We start from the raw sequence: 12,993 nt of genomic DNA, 5'->3' as shown, positions 1-12,993 counted from the left end.
TTTGGTGGTTTTATAACAGTGTGAATACAGTAAATGCCACTGAATTGTTCACTTTAAAGTTGTTAATTTTATGTCAATTTCACCTCAATTTTTTTTAAATGTGAAAAATATCATATTCTTATAGAAATATTAAATACCAAAAGGCAGCACTGAAGATTCAATAATATACATAAAAAAACTCCCCGCTGTAACAGAACATTTCATGTAGCTCACCGTCTTTCTGAGGCTCTACCTCTTCACTGGTAAAAGGCAGACACCCTGTCCACTTCAGAATTACAAGGAACCAAATGAATGAAATTATTCTGAAAACCATCAGATACTACATGAACAATACTGTATTATTTTTGCTATTATGAGTGCATTTCTCAAATTATATATGGTCTCAGTTGTGAAAAAGAATACCTGAAGATTTGGTGACGACTAAAAACAGATAGTTAATAAATTACCAAATCTTTGGAAAGATATTAAACGTCTTGGGGCACAGATCAACTTCTAGGAAATACCACTTCTTACCCATTTCCTTTACAGTATGACCAGTTCTGTTCAGCAGTATAATTAGTTAAGTTCTGACATATGTTAAGAAATTTGTCATCCTTCTCCTCTATCTTTATAAATTCATCAAATGCCCTTTAATTCTTTTTGTCTGAAATGCAAGAACCTATTTAAGATAAGTGTCTGAAAGAGAAGAAAGATTCTCCCATGCTTAACAGTAAAGGAGTATTTCAGCAGCAGCTTTGTGTTTCAGTATCTGCTACATAAAAGGAGGTAGGATTGGGCAGTGATTTCTTTCCTTAACTCTAAGCCCCTCTTTTGGAAATAAAGTACGGTGTCATGGAATAGGTTCCTTTGCTAAGAAGTATCAAACATACAAGTACCTTAGCTCAAAAAAAGGTTGCTAAAGGCTTTTGCAAGTGCACGTTTAGTTATTCTTTTTATTCAAAATGCCACTTTCCATTCTGCCAACTTTCTCCACATCCAATAATGATAACACCCAAAGAACAACTTTTCCCTCCTCTGCGAAGCAACCATCAGTAAACAGCACAACTCACCGCAAAGATTTTTAACAAAGTTTTCATGTAGAGCTTTCGTATACCAAAGGAGACTCCAAAAATAGCAGGGACTATGATGAAAACAAGGAGGAGAGTGAAGAGGACAGTCAGGGAGATGCCCAGAAGGTTGACAAGCAGGCTGTCGAAGGGCAGCAACAGGAACATGGTGGTGGATCCGCTCTAGGCCGATGCGCCCTCCCCAAGAACAAAGCACGGCCCTCAGATGGTTCTCTCAGACAGCACCAGCCTGGGAAAGGAGGCAAGTTCCCAATGGAAAACAAACTCCATTCCAAAGTTCAATCACTGGCCAGCCTGAGTGGAAAGCGTGGGAGCAGAACGGTAGTCAAAAGGGCCACAGGCGGCAGCCGGCGAAGGCCAGGGTCAGTCTTCAGCACCAGCATCCGGTGCAGCCTGTTTCTGTGGCAGTGAGCAGTAAGGGAAGGATCTCTGCTCCGCTGCCCTCACGCTGCTTCCACAAGTTTTACTTTCTCTCCTGCCCAAGAGCATTTAGCACATAAATCTGTCCTCAAGATCTGTCATTGCCAGAAGTACCAAGAAGAGTTCAATGTGGTGCCAGAAAAATCCTGATAATTCCTGTGGAGGGGGAGGGTGACTGCTGGCACTTCACACAGAAGGGTATTGAACTTGAATATGTGGAAATTAAACAGTTGTTTTATTTAAAACTCCTTCATAAGCCGAATATTGTGTTCATTGTAGAGAGTTCGTATCTGGCCCCATTGTTCCTCTATAGAGGCTCCTGGCACGCGCTGCTTCCAGGACCCTCCTACCTGGAGAGCTCCCGTCTTTGCCAGTGGGACACGGATGCTGGCACAGAGTGTCTCATGCTGCCTGTGGTGAGTGTAATTCCAGACGCTTCTGGCATTGGATATCCTTCTCCCTAAGGACCCTTCTCAGCGGTGACCTGGGTTCTTGGCAAGAAGTTGCTTACATGCTGCCAAAGCTGGGGGTGGAAACAGAAACAACGTCAGTCACACAAATCAAAAGAAACATCAATATGCTTTGGAGGTGGGGGACTGCTTTAGGGGAAGCCTAGAGTCAGTGCCAGCTTCTCAAGTCATCAAGGTCAAAGGACCTGGCTAGAGCAACAGGTGGCAGACACAGATGTGGAAAGAAAACACACAGATGTTTCATATAGATTTCAACTCCAATGATATGATTTGTGGCCATTCGAATTTTATAAATAGAAAATACATAAATATAAGACACATGTTAAAAGATAAAGAGGGTATACTGTGAAAAGTAAATTTCCCTCCTACTTATCCCCCAGCTACCCAGAGTTCTTGTCCACAGATACAACCACTTTACCAGCTTTGTATTCTTCCTGCTATTTGATGCTTATACAAGTAAATCATAATTGGTATTTTCTATCCATCTCCCAACCTGGCAACAATAAATAATGGCATACTATGGACATTGTTCTTCATCTTGCTTTTTGTTCGTTTGTTTGTTTGTTTTTCAGCTTAACATATCATGAAACAGTGTTCAATCAGCACATACATACTCCCTTACTTTTTACCAGTGCATCATTTTCAATTTTAAGAATGTACCATAATTTAGTTACCTCGTTTCCTGAGGGTGGACACCAATGTTTCCACTTTTTTGTTGTTTATAAATAATGTAACAAATGCCATGTGCATACAAGATTTAGCATACAAAGTGAACAAGCAAATATATTTTCAGGATAAATTCCTAGAAAGGGAATATACACTCTTAATTTTACAAGGCATTGTCACATTTTCTACATAGAGATTAAACTCCTCCAGCCTATCTCCCCACACTGGCCACTCTTTTTATTTTTTAAAGACTATTTCTTTAGAGGAGCTTTGGGTTCACAAAAAAATTAAGAGGGAGACAGAGAGATTTCCATATACCCTTTGCCCGCCGCATATGTAACAGCCTTCCCTCCCCATTACCAACATCCCTTACCAGAGGGGTACATTTATTACAACTGATGAACCTATTTTAGTCAGCTGATGTCCATACTTTACATTACGATTCCCTCTTGGTGTTGTACATTCTATGGATTTGGTCAAATGTATAATGACATGTATCCATCATTATAGTATCATACAGAATATTTTCTCTGTGCTCTGATTATCCATTCCTCCCTGCCCCAACCCCTGGCGATCAATGATCTTTTCACTGTCTCCACAGTTTTGTCTTTTCCAGCATGTCATATAGTTGGGATCATGCAGTATGTAAAAAGCTAAAAAAGATTGGCTTCTTCTGTTTAATATAGCCACTCATTTTTTAAATTCCACTATTTCAGATAATTTATTAAAGTATTCCAATTTTATATTACTTATTTCTAACTACAAGTTACCAATGCAAGTCCCGAACTTGGGAGCATCCTATCAAATCCCTTTGGGAAACATTTTGGCGTCACACTAATCGCCTTCTGACTCTGTTCCAATACATTTAGAAGTTCAAGAAATTGAACATATGAACAGGTTATTGACTTTACCTTAAAGTTTGCCCCCCCCCAAAAAAAAAAGTTTGTCCCATGATTTATAGAACACAAAGCCCTTTCACACGTGGTTTCACAACCTGTCAACACATATTATTTCCATTTTACCAATTAGGAAACCAAGCAAGGTAAACACAGATCCAATTCTTCTGACTCCTAAACCATTGCTGCTCCCATTACATTCCCACACATCTAGTGATTAAAGGACATGATAGTTCAGCAGCACTGAGTCACAAATACTAATTCCTGTATCTGATCCTCCACACCTTCCACTTTCACATTATCATTCTTGCTAATTTATTGAATATTAATACAGGACAGACATTGAGAAAATATGATAAGCATTTTACATCTACTATCCTCACTTAATTCTCACAACCCTACGGTGGAGTTATTATCATCTTTGCTATTTACAGGTGAAGAAACTGAGGCTTAGAGGATGAAGTAAGTTTCCCAGGATCACACAGCTAGTAAGTGGTAGTGTAGGAATTTGATGAGGGCATCTACCTCATAGCCCATACTCTTTAACCACTACGGCCTCCTACCTCCCAGACTACCTTGAAAGAAACTAGCACTTCCTTCATGCCAATCCTGCTTTACAGAACTTCTTGTGATCAGAGAAAAACCACAGGGCAAATCTAGACTCATGTATCCGAATTGGTGTGTTCTCAGAATCCAAGGTACAAATCTGCTTTAATTTTCATAAACTGGCCAAACTGATTGTACATGCCAGATTTCTAACTACATCCCAATAGAGGTTCAGGAAATGAGATGTATTTCTGAGACTTAATCAACTTAATTTGCTGTCTGAGTCACCGTAGTCCTTTAACCTAATTCCAGCCTGTTTTAGGGCCACACTTCTGTTCCGCTCTTCCATTCCTGTCACCTTTGGTCAGCACTCCATGGGAAAGAGGCAGCAAGATCCCTCTGTCCCACTGGACAGCTGCTGTTCCACTAGCCGAGGTCACCTTGAGTTCCATGGATCCAAGGTGACTGACAGTAGGGTCACTTTGACTTCTCATGCCAGTTTCTTTGGAACACAATCAGCTGAGAATTTCTAAGGTTATTCCGGTTCATGTCCCCAAAATATTAAAGTAAACACGTTTAGCAATAAACTAATTTCTTCACCTAGTTCAGGGGTTGGCAAACCATCATGACCCATGGGCCAAATCTGGCTATGGCCTGTTTTTATAAGACTTATGAACTAGGAATCTACATCTTTAAAGAGCTGTAAAAAACAAAGAAGAATAATGTGACAGAGACCTTGGTCTGAAAGCCTAACATGTTTACTATCTGATCCTTTACAAAAGAAAGAGTTTGCCAACTCACAACCCAGCCGATCTTCCTCCCCTCAGAGGTGGTGAACTTCCCCTTGTGGTCCTGCCACACCCGCAGACTCCAGAACAGAGAACAGTAAACTAGCCAAACAAGTTATCTGGCCAACACTAAACAATCACCTTCATATACATTCTTAGAAGTAGAGAAAAAACAAGCAAGCTGCTGTTATCAAATAGGGTTCCAAACATGTTGCTGGATGAGCAGAGCAGTCATTAAAGCCAGAAGTAAAACTGTGAGTTAAGTCACCTTTAACACAGACTTTGTTCTCTGGAAATATTGGAAAATTGCTCACATCAGAACTCCATCACACCAATTTCTAAATAACTGCTCATTAGGAGAGGATTTGCCTCAAGTAAACATAACCATAACTCCTTAAGCACGAGGACGGGGAAGCCATTGAGTCAAAGGAACGTTTTGTTCATTCTCTTAATTTCCACAACTTTCAGCCAAGTTCACTAAGAGTCATTTGGACCAAAACTCCCCCAATAGCCCAAATGGTCCAGAGAAAAACATAAGAACCAATTAGTTCTGACTCTTTTAGGAGGGAAGATGGCTTCATCCTAGGAATGTGACAGAGCCCACTGCTAAGCTAACTAAACTCTTTAATCCTCTGAATGGCAAATCTGGGCTTTTAGGCCCTCAAATAACCCAATTTACGGTGCACCTTGGTTCTCAAACTGACTAGTTCATTCATCAACAGATCTTCACTGGGCACATGCTGTATGCCATGCATTATGTTAGGCATTAGATTTTTAGTGAATAAGTATGCCTAGAGACAAGTATTAAGCAAATAAGCATACACAGTCATAATTTCACACTTTGATGATTAACAAGGAAACAAAGAATCCTGGAAGAGGAAATAGACGAGGGAACTTACAAACTTAAACTGGGGTATCTAAACCAATTCTGACCCAATCACAATAGGCAGAGACTATTAAAATTCCTAACTGCAGAATCAAATACTTCTTTTCAGATAGCTCTCTGTGACACATCCTACCTCAGGAGACCATGACTACCAGATGTGTCCAGAGATGCTAAATACCAACTCAAAAGGAAGAAGATGTGGCATTTTATTACAAATAAGTGCTTAGGTTACACAGGGATAATTCATTTTTAAAGCACACCAAGCACAATGTCTGTCATATATGAGATCTCAATAAATGATATGTTATCATTTCATTATGATCAGAAGAAATTCAGAGTACTCGCTTCAGTTCTAGGTACCAACCTTTAAGAGGGCTAGCTAGAGATCTCAGAAGGTGCGTCCAAATATGTCACAAAACCCAAAGCCAGAAAATACTATGTGCCTAGCAAGCACTAAGTGCTCAATTTAAAAGGTTAGCTGTAAAGCACAGAAATATGAATCAAAATTACAGTAAGATGGCAAAAAAAGAATTGTTATAAACCACCTTATCGGCGAAAATGAGAAAATACCCTCAATTACTGCTGGTTAAGTGTAAAATGGTACAACCTCTATGGAGAACAATTTAGCACTCGCCATCAGAATTTTAAATGTACACAATCCTAGATAAATTAGAACAGTGGTTCTCAATCAGGGGTGACTTTTTTACTCCCTCGTGGAACATCTGGTAATGTCTGCAGACATTTTTGGTTGTCACAACTTGGGATAGGGGTGCTACTGGCATGTAGTGCATAGAGGGCAAGGATGTGATAAACATCCAATAATGCACAGGCCAGCTTCCTCAGCAAAGAATTATCTAGCCACAAATGACAAAGTGCTGAGAATGAAGACAACCTGTATTGAAGCATGTGCAAAATGATTAAGTGCAAGGTTACTAACTGAAGCATTGTTTGTAATATCAAAAGAAACAGCAAGGTCCATCAATAGAAGGTATAATGGAATACTATTTATCTGTTAAAAAAGACACACTTCTACATATGCAAGATAAAAATCTCCCAGTTAGATGCAGAACAATGCCCACAATAAATACCAATTGTGAAGGAGGAAGGAAAAGGAAAAATATACACAGTTCATATGTATTCCCAAAGATACATGTGTGTGAAGAGATCATGTGTGTGGAGAGATCCATGTGTGTGGAGTGGCTGGTTATACATCAGCTGCCTCGAGGAGTGGAAGAGAGAGGTCGTTGTTTACCTTTTTGGTACCTTTAAAATTGTATTTACCATTTTGAATAGGTAATAGTCTCATGGTTCCAAAATGAAAAGAAACACACCAGGTAAATTACTTAATCTCTTTCATGTTCCACAACACCTATTAAAAGAAATGTTCAAAAGATTACAAGATAACAAACGAAAAGCACTTTTACAGTGCCTAGAGCAAGGTGAGTGATCAAAATATATTAACTATTATTATTATTTTAAGCTCCTGTTACTAGAAAGGAGGAGGGGCATTTGATGGTATTTCCCAGGAAGTCGTGACACTGCACTCATGAGAAGTCTGTTTTCAACTACTACCTGCTAAAGGTGCTTACAGTACCCTGAGACGGCTGGAGCACGCGGATCCATTCAGAAATTGCATGTGGCCTGCCTGACAGGAAGGCAAAACAGCCACAGCCAGTATTGGCAAAGCACACTGTGGGGAAACAAGGCCTCTGCAGAAATCAGGAAAAATGTCTGATGCTTCAAGACGGCACCCTGTGTGGGTGCTCCAGCAAAGACGAAGACTGTCACAGTAACTCTGAGTCGATATAATTCATATCCACACCCAGATGGCTGGGGTGTGAGCCGTGTGGGCCCTCAGAAGACCCAGCCAGGACCACTCCCATGGCCACTACTGGTTGCGCTGATTCTCCACCCAGGATGCACATTAGGCTCGCCTAGGCTTCAGCCCCGGTGAAAATCAATCAGAATCTGTGGATAGAACCTGGATTTGTTTTTAAGCGACTTGGGTGATTCTGATGTGTGGCCAGAGTTGTAAATTACTGGGTTGAGGGTTTTTCCCAGTTAGTTAACTCAGCAAAGAACAACTGGAAACTGAGAAGGCAACCCACTATCTATCTTTGGTTATAAATTACCCGTAAGTAAGTAAATAAAATGTACCTAGTTCTCTAAAGAGGAGAGAGACTATAGACAAAATGAAGTACATTTGTAAGAGAGTTGGTGAGAAGATCTAAAACTATCAATACATCACAGGACCGTGAAAACTGGTAGAAGCCCCTTAGTTATCATTAGAGACCACTCGGAAGATCAGGCTGGCTGCCATCTAGAGACAGCAGATTTGCTCTGGACACCCCAAGATCAGAGAACTGGTATCACGGTTGGCAGTCACAGGGGTGCAAATTTTAGCTTAATATTAAGATCTATCCCTCACACTGCTGGTGGGAATGTAAGATGGTATCACCACCTTAGGAAACAATCTGGTAGTTAGTTCCTCAATGGTTAAACACAGTTACCATAGGACCCAGCAGTTCCCCTCCTAGAGAAAGAAAAACAGTCCACACAAAACCTGTACAAATACATTATTCAGAATAGCCAAAAGGTGAAAATAATCCAAATGTCCATCAACTGAATGAACAAACAAAATGTGCTTTAACCATACAACGTATGGATGAAAAAGGGATTCTATGGAAAGTAACCTCACAGGGTGATCTGATAGAGTCCTAACTGGGCGGGGCATGGTGGGTGGTCATGCCCCTGGCATAGAACTTCTTTAGTAAAAGGCTGATCTTTGCCTCAAACAAGCCCTGTCTGTTGTTTCTGTGCATCTGGGTTATACCTTTGAAATACCCCCTTTCAGGACCCCCCTCTTAAAGTGTGACCACCTTCAAGAGAGCACATAATGAATCCTGTAATCCACCCTGCCTTGCTTTCTCCCACCTTCCTGTTATCTTCCTTACATTCCCTCCTTAATCTCAAATGCATAAAAGAAACTGTTTTCCGAAGGATTTTTCTCAGTCTGTTGACATCTTGCTCCCAGGTGCAGTCTCTGTTTGACTCAACTAAATGTTAAAGACCACATAGTACATGATTCCATAATATAAATTTTAAACTTCAGGGACAGAAAGTAGATTGGTGGTTTTACTTAGGACTGGGGAAAATGGGGGAGACAGGGAAGGAAGTAATAACTAAAGAGTATGACGTTTCTTTTTGAGTTGATAAAAAAATTCTGAAATTGACTATGTGATGGTTACATATATCGGTGAATATAATAAAAACCATTGAACTGTGCACTTTAAATGGGTGAATTACACAGTCTGTGAATTGTATCTCAATAAGGCTGTTTTAAAAAAGAATCTAAGATTGAGCTGTTCAAGAAAGAATAGACTGTTTAGGGCGATATTCACTCATATCTGGGTTCTGTTGGGTGGCGGATACATCGTGGTGCTTAGACCAGATGTCTTCTAAAATTCCTGTCTAATCCAAGATTTTTGGCTATGTGTCCTTACTTAGAATGTCAGAGAAGCAGTAAAGTATGATGGTCCAACGTACAGGGAAATCAGACAAGCCATTCAAACCCAGCCTCCATTATCTTCTAGCTGTGTGACCTCAGGAAAATAAATCAACTTTCATGCTTCAGTTTTCTCATCCACAGAATGGGAATATGTATTCTGTGGTATTTATTGTTGTGATGACTGAACATAATGCATATCAAGTGATCAGTATAGTGCTTGATACAAAGTACTCAATAAACAGAAGCTACTACTAATTAATCATCACTACAATGCCGGAAGCAACAATAAAATAATAAACTACAACTTTATTAGTCAATCATTGAGAATTCTAGTCCAACTTTTTTATGGCTCAAATAACTGAGCCTTGGAAGAGTTAAATTAACTGGGACAAGTTACAAAATCTGCCAGTAAGAGGCAGAAGTACAACTCAGATCTGTTCCCCAATCTAACGGTCTTGCTGCTCCCCAGACTGAGCTCTCATGTGCTTTGGGGTGGGTTATACTCCAGAGGAAAGCAATCCATTTTTCCTACTGTACTCTGTCAGGGCATAGATGCACCCAATACTCCAATTCTGCTGTGATGTTAAATGAACAAACACAACAGAAATATGCACCGGGGTGAATTTAGTTAGCATCAAGTGTATCAGAGTAATGAAGTATAAGAAATTTGTCTGAATAGGACGCTGCTGCTTGGGAGAAAAAGTGGATAAATGTTTCCAAGGAGACAAGGCAGCACCCAAGAGCTACCAGGCTGAAATGAAGCTGAAGTGCTAAAAAGCCAAGAATTACACACATAGCTGATATCAATCCTGAATAAAATAAATGGTCCAAGACAAAACCAGGCAGGATACGATAAGCTAAAGGATTACTCAACTCACTAGAAAGAAGTAGGAATATGATCAGTTTCAGGGTCATGGGTTTAACTTTTTTTTCCCCTTGCCTAGAAAGGCCTAAATTGAGTTGGAACTGGGTAATAAGTAATACATATCAAGTTCACCCCAAAGCAACATAAATCTTCAAAGTTGGAAAAGAAAAAAGGCATATAGGATATTTTGATATTCTGGGACTATCAATTTAAGAAAGGATAATTTGATTTGCTGGAGCTGTCAGACCCAAAATGTTTCATTACCAAACCTGAACTGAGAGCTTAATTTCAAAATTGGTGCTTTTATATTTGCAAATTGTATATATAATTGGAAGCAACTTCCTGGCCTTTTTTTCTTTTCCTTAAAAACCTTTTAGTTTATTTTACTCGTAATTATTTTGAGAATCATTCAAGTTGCTGCATGTGTCACTAGTTCATTCTTTTTTATCACTGAACTGTATTGTATTGTATGGATACACCACAGTGTTTATCCATTGACTTACTGATGAACATCTGGGTTTTTCCAGTTTGGGACTGTTATAAATAAAGCTTTCTACAAGGCTTTGTATGGACATATGCTCTCATTTCTTATGGGTAAAGACCTAGGAGTGGAATGACTGAGTCTAAGGTAGGTTTACGTTTAGCTTTTCAGGAAACTGCCAAACTGCTTTCTAAACTGGTTGTACCATTTTGCATCCTCACTAGCAGTGTATGAAAGTTCCATTCACTCTGCATCTTCACCAACATTTGATATGATCAGTATTTTAATTTTAGACATACTGGATGTGAGGTGGTATCTCATAGTTTTAATCTGCATTTCCCTGATGATCAATGATACTGAGCAACTTTTTCATGTGCTATTTTGCCATTTGTATATCTTCTTTGGTGAAGTGTTCAAATCTTTTGTCTATTTTTAAATTAGGTTATTACTGAGTTTCACTACTAGCCATTTTTCAAAAGTAAAGCACTCTCCTCTGCCCCCCAATGACTAAGCAGTCTTATCTAAAATGAGAACACATTATTACTGAACTATACACTTAAAAATGGTTAAGATGACTAAAAAAGAGACTGATCCCACAGATAGAAAAAGGATGAGAAAGCATTTCATCACAAAGGTACAAAATTTATGAAACAGATTTCTTTAACTCACCACAAACTCGAAACAATCCTAACCATGCAAAGAAAAATCACTAGACCATAGAAGGAAAAAAACCAATGACCACAACTACAAACTCTAACTTCAGAACTCAATGTTACCAAAAAACACAAAACGCTCCTTCATCTTTATGTTCAGCTGACAGTGATTCTGTGCTGCCCAACACAGCAGCCACTAATCACATGTGACTCTTGAGTACTTGAAATGTGGCTAGTCTGAACTGAAATGTGCTGTAAAGTATGCACTGGATTTCAATGACTTACGATGAAAAAAATAAATGTAAAGATCTCATTAATAATGTATATATTGATTACATTTTGAAGTGATATTCTGGATAATTTGGGTTAAATAAAATATATTCTTAATATTATTTTCGCCTGTTTTTTTAACCTTTTTTAAAGTGGCTACTTACTATAAAATTTAAAATTATATATGTGGCTTATCTTGTATTTCTATTGGATAGCACTGATCAGTAACTTTTAAAGCAGACCCTAGAAATAATATATCTCCAACTGATAAAGAAAAATAAAACAAAACAACCCCCTCCCACCCCCACCCCACACACACTGTTTTCCTCCCTATTCCTCCAAGGTGTGAAGAAAATGGTACAATGGAAGGATCTTACACCTGGAACTCAGGAGTCGTCTTAGGTTTGGGCCACAGCTTTGTTACTATATGTCTATTAGTCAATTCAGCTTCCCTGGATTTAAGTTCCTCACCAGTATTTTGTTTTTTAATTTAAAAAAATCAACAAAAATGTATTATGTTCCTACTTTTTACAAAACCTTCTGGTACTGTAGATCCTGAGCTTATAATTTACTAGGAGGTACAATCCAAACACACTAACAATTATTATACAAGACAAAATAAAGAGAGCCCAAAGAAAGGAGACAAGCCCCTGTGACTGAATGGCATGCACGTGTGTATGTGTTTGTTTTAAAGGAGAAAGAGTGCCTTAAAGGAGTTAGGAAAAACTCCAAGAACTTATAACCTTCCTAACTCTAAAATTATGTGCTCTTTAAAAGCATTGATCATGCTATCGTAAGCATTATTAGGTAGCTTAGTGATACAGGGAACTGATGGTATTTAGTCAAGTCCTCCCCATAGAGCATAATGATACAGTAAGAAGTAAATGACATTCCATAATGAGGTTCTTTTACTTGAAACAATAATTCTGCAGTACAGTTCAAGCTTAACCAGGATCAAATAATCTCTGGCTCCTATCTCTAGAAAGTAAGAGATTTTTACAATAAAAGCTAACTTTTTGTGATGTGCACACAGATGACAGAAGTAGTTTATTCTTTAGCAGAAACCAGCTAGCAAGTTAGGATAGAATCCTGATAGACTAACTACAGCATGCTGACACCACAAACACAAAAAGAGCCACATAAAACACACAATGCCCCCCACCATGTCTCCAGGGGTGGTAATTTACAAAGACATATGGATGCTATTATTTCAGTGGTACTTCCATAAACTGGATGTGCATGACAACTACTGTATTTAGGTCACAAACTCACAGAAGTCCATCCTGAAAGTAAATTTATAAACAAGTATGTCACGTCATCACATGCAAAAAAATGAAACAGGACCACCTCCTTACGCCATATACAAGAACAAATTCAAAATGGATTAAAGAATTAAATATAAGACCTGAAACCATAAAACTCCTAGAAGAAAATATAGGGTCTAAATTTGCAGACATTACCCTGAGCAATATTTTTA

The 12,993-nt window shown here is 38.8% G+C and overlaps 1 protein-coding gene across 1 annotated transcript in view; it reads right to left on the bottom strand.

The window, feature by feature from the left end:
- GPAT4 (glycerol-3-phosphate acyltransferase 4) overlaps window positions 1-12,993 on the bottom strand; it is a 37,644-nt gene that overhangs the window by 20,450 nt on the left and 4,201 nt on the right. Inside the window, exon 2 of the mRNA XM_019649276.1 lies at window positions 1,050-2,010. Within this exon, the coding sequence (XP_019504821.1) occupies window positions 1,050-1,214 (165 nt within the window). The 5' untranslated portion in view covers window positions 1,215-2,010. The remainder of the gene's footprint in view (window positions 1-1,049; window positions 2,011-12,993) is intronic.

This window comes from Hipposideros armiger, unplaced genomic scaffold (genome assembly GCF_001890085.2).
Source record: "Hipposideros armiger isolate ML-2016 unplaced genomic scaffold, ASM189008v1 scaffold_131, whole genome shotgun sequence".
NCBI classification, from domain to species: domain Eukaryota; kingdom Metazoa; phylum Chordata; class Mammalia; order Chiroptera; family Hipposideridae; genus Hipposideros; species Hipposideros armiger.
The sequence above is the reverse complement of the archived record's forward strand: the minus strand, read 5'-3'. Positions and strand labels throughout refer to the sequence as shown.